The 17,573-nt window shown below is 38.1% G+C and overlaps 1 protein-coding gene across 1 annotated transcript; it reads right to left on the bottom strand.

Moving 5' to 3' along the window:
- Positions 1–1,742: 1,742 nt before the first annotated feature.
- Positions 1,743–17,530, bottom strand: LOC145771530 (eukaryotic translation initiation factor 3 subunit B-like). The gene is made up of 17 exons (XM_082583226.1): positions 17,227–17,530; positions 11,276–11,468; positions 11,013–11,132; positions 10,242–10,299; positions 9,555–9,683; positions 9,172–9,329; positions 8,666–8,812; positions 8,036–8,102; positions 7,535–7,581; positions 6,588–6,798; positions 6,001–6,078; positions 5,471–5,585; positions 5,019–5,097; positions 4,409–4,673; positions 3,785–3,971; positions 3,304–3,424; positions 1,743–2,591 (listed from the first exon to the last, which is right to left on the bottom strand). Exons 1-16 carry the CDS (start codon positions 17,363–17,365, stop codon positions 3,321–3,323), a joined length of 2,097 nt encoding a protein of 698 aa, XP_082439352.1. The 5' UTR covers positions 17,366–17,530; the 3' UTR covers positions 1,743–2,591; positions 3,304–3,320.
- Between the last annotated feature and the right edge of the window lie 43 nt (positions 17,531–17,573).

The following is a 17,573-nucleotide window of genomic DNA, read 5'->3' as shown; positions in this document are numbered from 1 at the left end:
AACCTTCCACGATTAGCCTACTGAACCAACATTTTCAAACGCAAAGATTAAGCTTTCTAAGAAATCTTTCCAATCTGAGAATAAATAGTTCCTCAATCACGCAATTTGGGTTAGATGACTTCTGGTTGTAGAAAAGACAATTGTTTTGTCTTCGGTAGGCAACTTAAATATTTGCTTTATTCTTTACTAATATGGTTATCTTAAAAGTAGGCTAACCTACATTATTTTATTATTTTCTGTACTTTTAACTAAGCTAAATAAAGTAGACTGCAGCTATGGCTGCCCCATTCAGATAGCCATCGCTACAATATATATTTTTATTTTTCAATGATAAATATTGAACATGCTACTTTGTATTTTTCAGTATCGCATGCCGAGTCCTGACGTTCTCAAGTGCATTCTTTCAAATATTTTCATCAACTCAGCATCCTTACTCATTTACGTTGTATAGGCTTATTGGGTAATCAAGCTATATTTTCTGCCAAACACTTGTCGTTTGTTATAACTTTTTTATGTTAGTTTCTTATGGTTTTTATGAAACTAAAGACTGGCTGCTCTCTAGCAGCTAAAGACTAAAGACTGGCAGCATGAAACTAAAGACTGGCTGCTCTGTAGCAGCCTTCCAGTGTAGTCCGGGAACATCGTGAATCTGGGGTGGTAGAGGATAGACCCTCGGCCCCAGAAGCTCAGACGACGACGACGATGGTTTTTATTTTATACTAATTGAAATTATTTTTTATCGGTAGCCTACTTATTTTTGTGTAGGCTAGTATTAGCCGTCTATGAGTCAAAAGTTAATCTAAACTTAGCGAGCAGATTAATTTCCTTGAAAAAAATTAACACTACAGTACTAAATACACTTTTATTAAACCTTGCTTAAAAGTTCGGTCTGTCATGGTGTACTGTAACGGTCCAGGGGGCATTTGGTCACGCTTCTCTCCAATTAATCAAAAACATAGCTTTTTATTTTAGCAAAATTTCTTTGCTTTCTTTCAGTTTCTTTAATTATGCGTCTTAATAGAAAGAGTGTTTTGGACCCTGGTTTTAGATCATAAAATACGCAAAAAGTGACCGAAACAAGAAAAAAAATTATCAATTTGTTTTGCAAAAATCCCCCATTAAGTTGAACGATTTTTAGTTTCATACCTCAATTTATGTATTTCACTTTTCCGTTTTTGAAGCTCTGGTGCCCACCCCGTTTTTGTTTTTCTAGATCCGCTGCCGACAGTAGGCTACTTGTATCAGAGATTATACTTATATCTTGCCTTTTATAGCTATATTGCAGTGTGTTTAATTACAATGCCTCTGATTTGTGTAGTAGCAGTAGCCAAGCCATGGAACGACATCCGCATCAACATACATTATAACCTACGTCCTACATCATGACATTTTATGTAAATAGGCCCACATGAGAAAAACATATTGCACTAACAAGCCTCAAGCGTTTTAACCTACTTTACTGCACAGGTGTTTTTTTTGTATTTCTTTCAGTGTGTCGACCGCTTAAGAATCGGTCTCACTAGAATTGTTAATCTCCTTGGAAATCTACGTCTAGTAGATATTCTAAAAGTAACCTACAGTGTCGTTCCAATCGTAGAAGTATTATTCCATAATGTGCTCTGTATTGTACTCCTCATTCAACCCGTTGCGAGAGCGTTTTCTATTTTAATGAAATAAATCAAACTTCAAATTACTTGGTATATTTCGCAATCTCCCTTTGTTTATAATACAATTTTGGTAAAGAGGTGACTTTTATTAACCACAGACAGATAAAACCAAGCAACCACACGGTATTTAACATAATACATTAAACTGAACAACTCCCTTTGCTGGAGTCATGCAAAAGTGTTATCAGATTTTCTGGACATTTCCAGACAAAACGTTTGAAATAAATTTCTAGAAATCCCTGCCCAATGTTTTAGGAAAATCAATAGACAGTCGCTGCAAGGTATTGGACATCCCCGCTAATGATAACAAAACCGAAATTGGATAAGAAATGAAATACTTTGCAAACACTGTAACGCTCTGTTTTATAAAGCAACTCATTACGCAGTCGAGCGATGAGAACCCTGGTTGAACGCTAGAAAGAGCGCCGGTTAAACACCGGTTTAAAGCATGTGGCTGTGCCTTCGGCACTTAATGGCGTGCCCAAAGGTGGGCACGAAGATTGGCTTCCTTGCCTTCGTTTCGACTTAATCTAAATTCTACAGCCTGATATCATAACAACGAGAAAGTATTTTTCGAAATCTTTAATGTTCTATACACAACAACGACTTAGCGATGACATTTCACATTTGCAGGTTTCCAATAAGAGAATAAAAATATTCAAACGAGAGACTAATTTCAGAAATACCAAGACGCGGGTACTGGTAAAAATCGACCAAAAATTTAACTTATTCATGAGTAAGTTCAAATCTGATGTTGCAAGCTGCACATCACACAAACATCCACCTATCCTATTCCAGCTCAGCACTTCATCAAAATCCATTTTGAAATATTTACATTAATTAACCACCACAAAATGGCACAAGACAGCACCTGCTGTGTGAGACAGCCGGTGCAGACACAACCGTAGCTGCAATTCTTTGGTTCTAGAAAAAGAGAAAAACGCTGTTGAAATGAGTGCTGATGTAACCACAGCAGGATAGCTAAGGTGTAAGAAATTTGAGTGAGGGTTAGAAGGACGTCAGTTCGACCTTTCAAGAGCACGCAGAAATGCTTTTGGCAAGACAATAAGAGTCGGATGAACCAACAGTGGATCATTCACCGATTAAGTTCCCAGAAAGCAAAATCAGTCGTTTTTACATTTGATTCAACGTCTGAAAAATGACGAATTTTGCTCTCTGGGTAGCTTTTCTAAACCCAACCCGTGGACTATTGTTTGCTTTCACGCATCATGTGATCCACTGATTGAAAACGCCGATCACTGATTTCAGATGAATTTCACACAAACTGATTCACGAGTAACTAATCAGAAGATGAACTTAATCGGCCGCTTAAGATCCGTTGTTGCCGCACCCAACCCTTATTAACACACTTGAAGGTGGACAGGAAGATTAGCTTCATCTTCCCTTCCTCTTTGATTCTCTGGCCTCGATAAAGATGTAATTAACTTTTTAAAATGACTTTAAAAAATTTTGGAAAGTGTTGTTTTCTTTTGACACTAAAATACAAACCAAATGAGCGTATGAACACTGAAAAACTTGTGAAGGCACTTTATGGTTGATGAACCTACCAAATTATGAACATAATCAATTCAGTTTTGATTTACCAACGAACACTTCAGAAAGAAACTGTACTCACTGTAGTGGTCTGGCAGACTACTCCTGGTCGTTCAATACAATATCTTCTTCGTCGATTAAAATTTCTACGGTAACCTCGTCCCAGTCCTCGGTATGGCTGTCCACCTCGTCGGTGTTCACTCCTGAGTGGGAAGAGATGTGCAAATTGAGTATCGAGGAAATTGATTGTCAGCTACTCGGGTCGTAATTTGGAATAGTCGATTGAAAAAAGATTAAACGTTCAAAAGTTTGAACACATGATTTCTTCTATATGCAGTTGAATGAATAGATGCAGATAGGCATTGGACAGCAGTTGCAAAGGCGACTTATGCTAACTAACTAACCTTTTTTATTGGCTACCATCAATCATGGAGGGATAGAGACTGCCCTAATCGTTTCCAATCTACCTCATCTTTGCAAGCGTTAGTTTCATAAAATGTAGTGATCAGGCATGTTCTTTGTTAAAATGTCAATCCATCTTTTTGAAATCTGCAAATCCTCACCGTTTCTCAGCTCTCTTCTGTACGGGGTGGTTTCTTGGTACATGAGCCTGCAGCGTTCGCGGTAGCTGTTGTACTCCTCCATCAATTGACGGCGCTTTTCGATGATCTCTTTGGACACACGGCTCTGGAGAAGCCGATCCTTAGCTTCGAACATCTTGCTATAGGTCTTCAGATCTTTCTTGATTTGCTGCCGAAAAGTGAAAGCGGATAATTGAATGATCAAACCACCTGCTAAAATGGAAAAAATCAAAGAAACCCAAACTTGTAATCTCCACTTGAGTAATGGTGATAACTTATTTTACTACTGAATCAAACAAAAAGTCTCTGAATTAAATCTGGGAAGTGTCGCGGAACTGAAACAAATTATTAAAGAGGTATAGTGTTAGGATATTGACCAAAATTTGTGCAAAAAGCTCTCAGACTCTATGCCCTCCTGGATCCAAAATGTGATCATAAACGGAGGGCTACCTGACTAAATATTAATTACTCAGTTTGATACATAATGAAGGAGTACTAAATACGATAAAATTTCTTGAAGTTGAAGAAAAAAACAACAATAGTCTCTTTTAGAGATTTTTCGAAAAGTTTGCGAACTTTTTTCCGGTACCGTACTGTAGATCTTACCTTGATATCACCCTCGGTCAATGGGGTGGGGGGCTTTGGCCTCCAGAGAAGCTGGCACAACTGCTCGGTGGGACACTTCCGCAAAAGCCTCCCCTGGAAGGACCAGACCCAGTACGCGTTGTCTATCTTATGGGCCCACCAGCTGACCACAGAGAACAAATAGCGACCGGTCGGGTCCCACTCAACATCTGAGACCATGAGATGCTCCCCCGTGTTCATGACAGTCATGTCGCTGGTGTCGATGAATTCCAACTGAGAGGTGGCGCTGAATGAGATAAAAAGTGAAAATACAGTAGTATAAAAAACGCAGAGCTGTTTGAGTTTAATCTGCATGCAAAACTGGAAAAGTCATTTTGTGTCTTATGGTGGCAGCTTTGTGGTATAGGAACGTAGGGTCTAAAGAATCATGAAACTCCCCGCTCACAGAACTGCATTCTCATTGATCTGCTTCGGTTGTACGCAATTCGAACCAAATCCATGAACATTTCATCTAAAACCCTTTTTAGACCTTTCACACATCTTTATATCTCAGCCAGCCAACAAGCCTTCGTTAAACTTGTTCACAAAAACAATTATGAAACAACAATTGAAGTTCTGAACAAGCGCTTACCTGTTGAGTCCAACCAACAGCAAAAACTGTCCAGCCGGAGACCAGAAAATGTGGGTCGCTTGTTTCCTTTCCATTGTTTCTGCAAGATAACCACCCGGTGATCTCCCCAATAAAGTAACGTCATCTTATTGTATATGCTGCTTCGTTATTCATAAGAAAATCGATTGTGCTTATGTGATGTTGTCGTTTTCAGTTAACAATTAACATATTTCAGTTTCGGAGTTCAGCTGTATACGTGAACAATCTTAAAGAAGCAGGGACTCGTTATAGTCAAAGTTTATTGCACATACACCAAATGAAAAGTAAAAAAAAGAAGTGACTACAAGGTACGACCACAGCCATCGTGCAAATCGTGCACCTGCTTCACATCTTGAATGAGTCTTAAAGGCTTAATGTGTTTAATATGCAAACACTAACAGAACGCGCTCAGAGATCTTCGACAAGCCACTCACCAAGATGCTCTACTTTGCCGCGCTTGATTTCATAGAAAGTTGCACTGACGCGAGGGGCTTCCCCGTGCAAGCAGCAGAACTTGTTGCCAGTTGGCTCCCAAGCGAATGCAATCACCTGAAGATGTAAATAGACGTAAGGCGTGGGGTACTTCGTAAAAATAAGATGAAATATGAGTTGTTGTTTTTTTGTTTCTAGGTTCTTAACGGTTGTATTTATTGACCAAAATTATTCCAATGATTTTAGTCGATGCTTCCCTCGGCAAGAGATTGGCATCACAGTACAAAAAATTATTTGAAATTACGTAACTTGATTTCAATGTATGTCTCGAGCTAAACTTAAGGATTCATTTTGAAATACCCAAAATATTTTGTGTCAAAGTCTTAACTAGAATGGAAATGTGCGGATAGCACCAAAACCACAGAGGGTACCGTAACAATACCTTATTAATGGTTATAAAAACACTTTCTTTGCATAAAACGAAACGGCAAAAAGCAGATTAGGTTATTTAGACAATAGGCGCAAGACTTGCCTGTTCTTTGAGCTCCACAATGTCAACAGGAACTTGTTTTTCCTCAATGTGGAAAATTTCGAAGTTGGAAAGAGTAGCCTGAGAGTTGAACAATGTTAGCCAGGTGGGGTTGAATGAGACTTTTTGGTTGGGTTTCAAACTGAGCGCCATTGGTGTCGTGGTGGGAGAAGGGAAAAAAGTTCACGGATTGTACGACGATATGGTAAACGGGTTAAGATTATGGTTATTCGTAATTACATAGGGATTATGGAGTAGCAGGTCAGTTTTCAGTCAAATGCTGGCACGTTGGACAAGACTTGCGCACATAGGTCGCTTTGTTGTGGACTCTAGACTCCTTCTACAGTATAGACCAGTGATTTTTAACCTTCCCAATCACGGGGACCCTAATTCTTAAAGATAGTGGTTCGGGGGGAGGCCCTCGTCTGCATAAAATAAAATGTAGGATAGTAGGAGCATGATAAAAGAGCAAACCAATCCTTCTGGGACCTCGTTGATAAACCTCTGCTTTGGAAAATGGTTCCATGATGAAAATGAAGAAAAAAGCAACAGAAGTTGTGGTGACAAAACAATAGTTTCACAACGTTTACCTTCTTGGCTTTGTTGTAGCGATCCACTTTGACGCAAAGGAACTTCCCTTGCTTGTGCCAGTTGAGGCGGATGTCCGAGACGTTGAAGAGGTTCTTCACCCTCACTTCTTTGCGATTCGGGATCGCCAGGATGGTGACTCTCGCTGGGATCTCATTGCGCTCCGGGATCCAGAAAGCCACTTTGTTATCCGATGGAGACCAGGAGAATTCGCTGCACGAGGAACACAAACAAGTTAGGTAATGACATCACAAATAGCTGTCCTGTAGGCTGTAGGTGTACAAACAGGTAACGCAATACACAGTAATTGAGCTTAGGAGAATGTGAAAATGAGCCTCTCATCAAACTAAGCCTTTGGCACTAACGAGAGTAGGGTGGCCAGTTCCTTTCTCTCGGCCCCTTTCCAATTCCCAATTGAGCATATTCTGGATAGTTGTATTGTATTATTTACCAACAAAATGGTGAGATTATGCGGTCATGGATCAATTATCGACGCATGAATGTATTAGTGAAATCCACTGGATAAAGCAGCTACAGTCGTAGCTCAGCTACAAGCTCAAATTGTCAACCACCGTGGCGTATGCATCAGTTAGTGAAACCTATTAGTAGATGAAGGAACTAAACGGTTCAGCAACAAGCTGAAAATTGAAACCGTTAAGTTTCGTGAACGCCGAACGGGTCTGATTCAGGGGTTCAAAACTTCTAAGATAAACATATCCACAGTCCACCAACCTACAACGTCAAAACTATGTCGCAGCAATGCAGACATAATGTTTCTAAAGACTGTTGCATAAACAACAACTTAAATTAAGTACCGTATATTTGTTAGTTACATATATAATTTCACTGCTTTCCATAGTTTTCGTTTTAACGTATCTGGACTGGACTTGAAAATTGTTAGTTGGTGACGCAGAAGAATTTTAACTAGACATTGCTTAAGTGTTCCTACCTGATCCCATCTATTGGAATACTCTTCTTGTCGAGTAATCCCATTTTCTGAAAAGCAATCATAAAATCAGAGCTAGTCAACATTGAAAGTCACGCTCGTGAACAACCACGTTGCACAGGAAACCTGTCATCCCTCGTTGAAGCGTGAGAACTATTGGTGAAGGCAAAGGCCTATGCAAGCACAAAATGCTATAAGCTGAAGCATGTCAGGCGCATTTCACTTCAACCGAAATTGAAGTTGACAACCAAATGGTGAGACTAAGCGCTGTACCATGTGACCCAATATGCACGTCTGCGACCACGCAAAGGTACAGCATAAATATACTACTTGAGCTCAAGTACAGTAAACTAAGTCCACATCCATCGTTAAACTGTCATTACTAGAGTGATAGAGTTTAATGCTTTTCGCAGCTTAAACTGGCCACACGTTAAATAGGATTAAAGCTTTGCTAACGTTCCAGTTGCAATTTTCAAACTATTTTAAAAAGACCATTGCCCTTACCGGAGTTTCGTAGATGCTTAGTACTCCTTTAGTCTTCCTTGCAAAATATTTTCCGTCGTGGCTCCACCTAAAATTGCAAGAGACGTTGGAAATGTTAAAGTTAAATCAAAGCAAAAACGCAGTTACGCGATTTTACGCGAGCACCAAAGAAAGTGAAACACACCAATTATGGACAAACGCAACTCAAGCTTGTTAGACTGTGAAACTTAACAAAAACTTTTAAAACTTAGACACAGGGCTGTGGAATTGGGCAAAAAAACGTACGACTCCGACTTCTCAGTTTAGAAATGGCCGTCTCCGACTTCAGCGTTGCCACTTTTTGAAGATTACCAGATTTTTTTCAAATTTGGCTCTTTTTTATTTTCAATTTAATTTCACTTAGTTGTGATCGCAATTGAAATTGTGACTTTAACAAAATCTGACAAGAACAAGCACTTCCATTTCCTGGTGAAGGTTTAGAGCGCAACATGGAAAAGTTTGGAGAACAAAAAACAATATTTTATAAAAAAAAAAATGCAAACAAAAGTGTCTTTGTTCATCGTTTTGTAAGCAGCCGGAGTCCGCTTTTTTAACGACTCCGGACACGCCAAAATCCCTCCGACTCTACAGCCCTGCTTAGACATTGCTCACTTGAAGATCGGCCACTGCCTATCGTCATCACCGGACATATCGGCGCGAAAAACACGCTTCTTGTTTCCCTTGAAAATATCCCAGATGATAATCGCTTGAGTATCGTCCCCGCCCGGTTCCGGCATGGGACTGAATGTCACTAGAAACCTGAACAATAGAGTGACTGATGTCAACAGGCCAGTCCGAAACGAAATCTTTCACAAAGTTAAATCGCACCAAACCAAGACGAAAAATTTTGAGTCGAAACGAAACATGTTTGTTTCGGACAAACCTAACCCTACAAGCTTAGTATTTGCTAGAGTCTAAATGCTAATGCAATTACAAAACGAAATATATGTGCAAAAAAAATCCTTATTGATGTATACAAAAGCTGTAAACACTTTTCTATTCAGCTTCTACGTTGATTGCATTAATTCTCACAAACTAACCTTAATTGCTGTAAAGTTTACACAGAATGAAAAACGTGTAAGAAGAATAGTTTGATACTTGGCAGTCAAACTGTTTACCTTTCACAAGGAGAAAAATCAATGAGTTGCACACCCTGATGTGCAAAGCGCTGAATTTGTTTAAATTTGTCTCCTCCCCACAGAGCGATGCCTTTCGAGTGAAAGGTGGCAAGAAACGAGCCTTTAGGGGACCACCGGGTGTACGTCTCTGTCCACCGCTAAAAATGACAAAACTTGGCTAAATATGTGAAGTCCAGTACATGCATTTTGTTCAATAAATTCTATTTCCAATGTCCATACACTAAAGTCGGCATGCAAGTTAAAAACATTGGCACAAGTTTGAAGTTACAAATGGTCACCATGTCTTGAAATAATCTTTTCTTTGGAGTTTGAGAGTTGTTAAAAACAAAGTATATATTACGTTAAAAGATATCTCAATTTACCGGCCTCTCTTCCAAAACTGTAGTCTCTGGTGAAGTGTTGAGCATGATGGCGGTTTTTTGTCCACCCTCGTAGATAACGCTGAACTGGTCATTGCAGTCCTCTTCTTCTAGGTAGTATTGCAAATTGCCCTTAATAGTAAAAATACAAGCAAGTTTACTTGTGAGTTTGAGAAACTTTACCACAAAAGGAAAAATCGATTTGAGTTATCAGATGACAGTGAGTTAAGATGATAGGCTGCTATATGTTCAGTTGTTCATATTCACTAATCAACTATATATAGTTCATCATAACCAACCAGATCTGAACAATCCTATTTCATATGAAAATAAGAGCAAACACATGGCAATGGATTCGAAGTAGTCAACTTTAAAAATAATGACAAAATCACATGCCAATTCAAAACTTATTGTATCACATCTGTTGGTTCTGCACAAACAAAAGCTTAGTAAAATGTTTATGCCACATCGACTAGTTCCGTTTATATTTAACATTAAGGTGTTTGGTTTGAGTAAAACCGAACAATACTTGAAATCGTAAAATGTAACTTTGTGTGTGTGAATGCAAGAATTTAGCAGAATAGTTTTTAACAAAATCAAGATGGAGATTGGAGAAGTTGCATGTGCAACTAATAGGTGTAATAAATAAACCAATTATATAAAGAACAATGCAAAAAGTGTGACACTAACCACATCCTTGTATGGTTGCTTCTCTGGTGCTTTCCAATCCTCTGATATATTTTTGTATCTAGAAAAAAATGTAAAACACATCTTTTGAAAACGTAGAGTACGATAGATTACATATAAAGTAGATTGTCAAATGCACCTTAACATCCTGTTTTAGTGTTTTACCCTTTGTAAGATATTCAGAAGGTTCTTATTCAAACAGAATGGAAGAAGAGACAGGTTTTGGAGGTGACTTTGGTAATACTAGGGTTTTCCTTTACTTGAATTTCCATTGCTAAGCAATAAGCATTCGTCTGACGGTATTAACAATACTTAAATACTTATTGGAGTAGATAAATAGAGTACATGTAGTCATGTACAGGCGCGAATCTAAGAGTTTTTTTCGGGGGGGGCCCAGAAAATTTGAAAATCAATTAAAAAGAAAGAAAAAGCTAAACAGATATGAACAATGATACTACGACATATACGATATGCTAGAAAATAGACATTAAAACAACCATTTTCATCAATTGTGATGCCGAGGGACTAATATCAGCTGTTTAGAAGCATATCAAACCATTTGATGGGAAAACATACAATTTTTCACAAAATTTCGGAGGGGCCTGGGCCCCCTGGGCCCCCCCCATAAATCCGCGCCTGGTCATGTATATTACATTAATTATCTCAAAATGAATTTTTATTTTACAAATTTAAATTTTCAACATAAAAAAATTGAACGTATATTAGTACAAAAAGCAAGACAGTTCTATATAATTAAGTACTATAGTTGCATACTTATCAAAGTCACTAAACAGCTGAACTCGAAGGGTGTGAGATTTGTCCAATTTGTACAAGTTTGCACCCTTGACAGCCTCACGAGCATCGTGAATGTTTTCATATTCCAGAAAAATATACCTGCAACAATCAGTCAGCGTCAATACACACAACGTTTGGAGAACAAAAATTTCAGTAAATAATAAACTTAATAAGAATTTTCCTTTATATAACACACAATTTGAAATAATATTGAAACAACTACCGTAATTGTATTATGTTACCCAAGAGTTTTTCCATCTTTATCAGGAAAGTAGTTTGAATGAATCGAACCAAACTTAGAAAAAATTTTTGTTATGACAGTTTTCAATTTAGCCAGTCTGTCTTGGCCAACAATAGGGACACAGTCCACAATTATCACAGCATCTATTCCATCGGCTTCTTTTGGCCGCTTTTCCAAAATGTCAGGCAAGAGCTCTATAAAACATTGAAAAATATGATTAGAAAACAATGGTCGAAATTTCATACCAAATTATAGTAACCTACCAAAGCAGAAGTTTCAAACCAGAAGCATGGGTAAGTTTTATCAATCAAAGGGGTAAGATAAACTACATAGAAAATGCTTACGATCTGATTTGAAAATAACTGATAGGGTAAATTCATCTTTGGGAAGTTGGCAAAAAGTATAGGGAAGAATAAAGATTGAGAACCTACATATTAAATCTTTGCACCTTATGCTGTGTTCGGGACAATTCAAAATTTGATTATTTTAAAGTCATAGCACTACAGTACAGATGGCACAGATGCCATCCCTTGCTGATATCGTCCCCTCATACATCAGGATGCGCAATTATTCATGGTTCATGAGACGATATGGATGCAACCTAATTCGTACCATGAACAATTCATATCGTCAGTTCGTACCTTGAAAAGATTGAGAGAAAAAATTTAAAAAAGCCGAAGTCGTTGATCGCAGTTTCAGCAAACATTTTAAAACTTTCCGCAAACAAACAAAAACTCTTAGGATCATTACCAGAAATTTTAAAATGTTTGCAGAAACTCCGATCAACCCTAACCATTTTAAAATATTTGCGGAAACTCCGATCAACCCTAACCATTTTAAAATGTTTGCGGAAACTGCGATTAGCGACTTTGGCAAACTCTTAGGATCATTACCGGAAATTTTAAAATGTTTGCGAAAACTGCGAAAAAACGGAAACTGCGATCAGCGACTTCGACTTTGTTCTATTTTTTTCTCTCGATCTTTTTAGTTTGTTTGCGGAAACACCCTAACCCTTTTAAAATGCTTGCGGAAACTCTGATCAACCCTAACCTTTTTAAAATGTTTGCAGAAACTGCGATCAGCGACTTCGGCAAACTCTAAGGGTCGAATGCAGAAAGGTAGCTCAAAATAAGCCTAGCTTAACGCCAAGCTCTTCTCAGGCAGGCGGAGTTTTAGTCAAGCTCGGTTTAAAACTTGAGCGCGATGCAGAAACTAATTTGCAAGGTCGCTTGGCCAAGCCACTCTTTGAGCTGCGCTTCATAATAAAACTGGTTTTAAGCCACGTTTTTGACGCAAAGTGTGACGTCACTCGAATTGCCATGGTGATTTTTGACAAAGCATGTTGACAGCAACTAGCAAGCATGTAGTGGTAGACAACAATTTGTAGGCTACAAGTAGCAGTTGTTTTTTAACAACATTGTAACTGAAAAATAGCAGTGAACCAAAACTATCTGGAGGTTTGTCAAGGGGCTAATTAGGGAGGGGTAGGCTATTAATAAAAATTAAAAGTATTATTGAAGTCTACAAAATGGCGAGAGAGAGATGATTCTTTATGAGAGCCAAAAAATCAACTAGCAAGTATGAACAAACAGCAACTTGTTACAAGTACTGTAGAGTTTTTTCTTTTATATCTACAGAACTTCGTTGATAAAAAATGGTTGTAGAAAGGCAGAGCCTCATCTTACTGAATGTATAGCCATAAAATAGCTTACCTGCATGCTGTACTACAGCCTCTGCAGGTATACTTCGGAAATAGTTTTTACAACAAAAACATAAAATTGCCGAAGTGATAAGCATTGGTTAATCATGCATCCAATATTTTGTTTGCTAGCAAGAGGAGGATAACAAACGTTTGTTTATTTTTTACCAGAAAACGGTTTACTTTTTAGCAATAACATACGGTACTTTATGGATACATTAGACTTGCTTGAAAGATTCATTGAAGATGAAGAACCAACGGTTAACTTATCACGCAGGATGATTAGGGATGCACAAAATCCATTTGACTATTATGATGATGACCAGTTTCATGCACGCTACAGATTTAGCAAAGCTGTTGTAGTAGAACTGTGCCAGCAACTATCCGATAGTTTCACAGAGCGAAGTCAATCCCTCTCACCAATGCTACAGTTGCTTGTTACCTTGAGATTCTATGCAACTGGACATTTTCAACGGAGTGATGGTGACTTGATTCAATGTCACCAAACGACTGTATGCCGTACGGTAAAAAAAGTTTCATCATATATAGCTGCAAGGAAAAGCACATTCATAAAGTTTCCATCATCGCCAGCAGAAATTCTGCATACCAAACAAAAGTTTTATGCTATTGCCAATTTTCCTCGTGTAATAGGTGCAGTTGATTGCACACATATACCTATAGTTTCACCTGGTGGTGAAAACGCTGAAATTTTCCGGAACAGAAAAGGCTATTTCTCAATAAACACCCAGTGCATTGTTGATGCAGAATTACGCATTACAAATATTGTCGCATCATGGCCAGGAACAACCCATGATGCACGGATCTTTGATAATAGCCGGATTTGTTCCCAATTTCAACAAGGCGATGTTAATGGAATCCTGCTAGGAGATGGTGGTTACGCTTGCCGAAGTTATTTATTGACTCCGCTGCAAAACCCATTAGGTGCAGCACAAGTGCGCTATAATAGAAGCCACATGAAGACACGAGGAGTTGTGGAAAGAGCTTTCGGTGTTCTTAAACAAAGATTCCGCTGCATGAGAACGCCGCTGCGGACCAAATTAGAAAATACATTGGTTATCATTGTTGCAGTGGCCTGTCTGCACAATGTTGCTATCTCTCACAATGATATGATTACGGGAACGGACTTCCATGAAGACGTTTCAAGATATTCACATCAAAATGACAACAATCAACAAGGCAACTTGTTTCGAAGCCAGTTCATCACTGAACACTTTTCTTAAAGGGCTTTTGTTGCTCTGCTGCATTACCATCATTTCTGTTAACTCTGTACATTTTATTGTCGAATTTACAAACAAACAAAACTGTTTACGAACAATTTACCTATAACCATAGGTAAATTGTTCGTAAACAGTTGTTCGTAACACAATTGTTCGTAAGTTAAAACAATTGTTCGTAAACTGTTGTTCGTAAAATGAAATCCGTAAAACAATTCTTCGTAAAGCATTTCTTCGTATACATCAAATTTCAACTGCATGCACGAAAAAATGCTTTAGGAAGAATTGTTTTACGAAGAATTAATTTTACGAACAATTATTTACGAACAATTGTTTACGAACAATTGTTTTACGAACAACTGTTTACGAAAAAACGTCGGACACCGCAATGGATAAGTCTACTGTGATTTTTTCAAATTGAGCAGTTTAGCTTCATGTTCTTCTATCATGAGCTTGCGTTGCAGCTTGAAATTGGCCATTTTTGCCAAGTGTTTTTCCTTGGCCAACTCCAGTGCTTGTCTTTTAACAGCAATTTCAGTTTGGAGCAGTTCTCTCTTCAGCGCATCTATAGAAGTACTTGCCTTCCGCTTTAGCTTGGGAGTGTTCACACTTTTGCAAGTGCTAGACCCCATTATTTGTTCATTATCATCATCAACTGGGTGTAACACCACTGTGATACTTGGATCATCACTGTCGTCTTGTTGACTTTCTTCACCTGCAAGAAAAAAGATAATGTACAACAGTAGTTCCCACATTTTCTAGTACCAGTGTTTATTCTGTGGCAGTACTGACTATCCATCTGTGCTATTGGTTAACTTTATGCAAATTGTCCATGCTTGTTCTTGTTACTCAAATCAGCTTCTGAGTTTTATGGTATCATTGGTTTTTGTTTTCTGTCAATCTGTTGGGAATTACAACTTCTTGATAAGGATTCTGTGTGTGTACTACTGAAAGAATTTGTAATGAAGTACAATCTTTAAAGACAGGTTTCTGATGAAATAGTATAATGAGATAGGTTAAACCTCACTCGATATCACTCTTAACACAAAGGACGTCCACATTGGCTTCATCAGCTGCAGGGGTGCTACATGACGGTATTGTAGCATCAACTTCAGCATCATCATCAAAGGGATTATTCAAACTTTCTATCTGAGCAGGGATCATGCCTGTGTGTGTAAAAATTATTGATAAATGTCTCTGTTTGAAGCCAGTACTGTATATTGTAAAAGGTAAAATGCTACACTTACTTGCAATTTTTTCCGCAATATCGTCAGGAGCAATGATGTGCTTTCCCCCTCCTGTTGCAAAAATTTCTCGACGAATAGCTGCTTTGTGTTGTTTCGCTCGAAATTTTAAATTTTTCCATAAACTTTGCAATTGCTTTGTTTCTCTCTGCGGCGCTTGTGTACTCGAACAGAATATATCGGTTAATTTTTGCCATGTATTGCTTTTCATTTTGGTGGTGACTTTGTCGGTTTGTTTGCATTCAATAGAGTGAAAGAAGTTGAAAGTTCCATCATTCACAATTTCGAGTAGTAACTTCTTTTCTGCCTCTGTGTAATTGCTGGATCTGTTTTTTTTTGGTAGTACTGTTGTAGGCCTACCAGTATTAATTTCCATGTTTTGTTTATTAGCATTCATAACTTATTATTATCCTACAGTTGTATGTATTCCACATGTAACTCAAATAAATCTGGTCAGAATTTTCTCTTTAACCTGGTCATATGAAATGCTTCTAGTAAGCTTCAGCATTTCCAGAAAGGCCTACAGTGTTCTACAGACGGAGAATGCACATTTTAGCAAGCTTCAAAAAGTGCCCTGCACGATGGACTGATTACACAACTTCACCGCAATCCTTTGAAATCGAGTTTGCAAAAATACTTAAGTCAAGATGCGCTGTTGCTAAGTCGCCTTTTTTGGCGACTTAAATTGGTGGCTCAAAACCTGGAATGAAACGAGGTTTAAGCTAGGCTTAAAGTAAGAATAGTTTCTGCAGCGCAAAACTCGGCTCAAGCCACTGTTTAAGCTCGACTTGCTTAAAACTAGTTTTGAGCTACCTTTCTGCATTCGACCCTAAGGATCATTACTGGAAATTTTAAAATCTTTGCGGAAACTGCAGAAAAACGAAAACTGCGATCAGCAATGTTCTAGTTTTTTCTCTCGATCCTTTTTAGTTTGTTTGCAGATACCGATACCTAACCGATACTCCGACCCTAACCCTACCTACCGATACCCTAACCTTGCGGAAACTTTGATCAGCGACTTCGGCTTTTTTTAATTTTTTTTCTCGATCTTTTCAAGGTACGAACTGACGGTACGAACTGACGGTACGAATTGTTCATGGTACGAATTAGGTTGCACCCGGACGATATTAGTGGCATTGCTACACAGGGTTCGATCTTAACGCTAGTCCGCTAGCCAATGGTTAGTGAAAATTTGCGCGGACTAGTAGAAATGTTGCAGTACTAGTCCGATTGGCTAGTGAAAATATTTGCCGGTGAAAAGTTTTGGTTTATCTCGTACTACAGATGCACACAATGTAATCTTAAAACATAAATAAATATTAAGCACACAGCATGCCACATTTATTTTTTATGTTTTGAAATTGCATTGTTTGCGTCTGTAGTACGAGAAGGTGTTTTTGTGTGTATTGTTGCTCTCTTGTGCGTACTGAAATCTGAAAGCCTTTAGGCTACTTTAGTTAGTTTCAGTCTAAGCCAAAACACTTATCTTAATCAGACAAGTGAAAAGTCAGTAAACTGGTCGGACTAGTGAAAAATCGTGCGGGCTAGTGAAATCGGGGAGCAATTAGTCCGGTCTGCTAGTAAAAAAAAAAAGTTAAGATCGACCCCTGCTACAGTACAGCTACTGCCAGATGTCATAAATAGAAGGATAAATAATAATTGGGATTTACCGCTATCACACACAAATTTGTTAAAATAAATCTATCAAAAATACACTTTTCTTGAGAGTAAAAATTGTAAAACACTGCTAAAACTGTAAAAATTGCCTGTTTACCTGAATCAGATATGTCATCGACGTAATCTTCAGGATCACTAAAATTAATTTCAGAGTCAAACCCATTTGTAACATCATGATGCTTCTTCCGTGACTTTACATCTTCCCAAGCACCTTCTTCATCCATGTGAGACACCATCTCATTAATGTCAGGAGTCGTATAGCAATTCTCTAGTTTCTTCGGTTTGAAGGGTTTATATGCCAATGTGTTATTGTGTATGTATATTGTATATATTTGGAATTTAATTGCAAGCAACTGACCAAAAAAGTGAAAAAATCTTTCTACAACTGTATTTCTAGACCATGATCTACAGAAAGTTCACATTAAAATCATTTCAAAAGTTAAC

The sequence above is a fragment of the Aplidium turbinatum genome, chromosome 6 (assembly GCF_918807975.1).
Source record: "Aplidium turbinatum chromosome 6, kaAplTurb1.1, whole genome shotgun sequence".
NCBI classification, from domain to species: Eukaryota; Metazoa; Chordata; class Ascidiacea; order Aplousobranchia; family Polyclinidae; genus Aplidium; species Aplidium turbinatum.
This window is presented reverse-complemented; position numbering and strand designations above follow the sequence as displayed.

Coding starts and splice junctions, on each gene's coding strand:
- LOC145771530 (XM_082583226.1), bottom strand. CDS start 17,365: ATGGTGTCTCACATGGATGAAGAAGGTGCTTGGGAAGATGTAAAGTCA. Junction 6,079..6,587: donor GCTACAACAAAGCCAAGAAG/GTAAACGTTGTG, acceptor TTCAACTCTCAG/GCTACTCTTTCCAACTTCGA. Junction 3,425..3,784: donor CAGAAGAGAGCTGAGAAACG/GTGAGGATTTGC, acceptor CTTCCCACTCAG/GAGTGAACACCGACGAGGTG.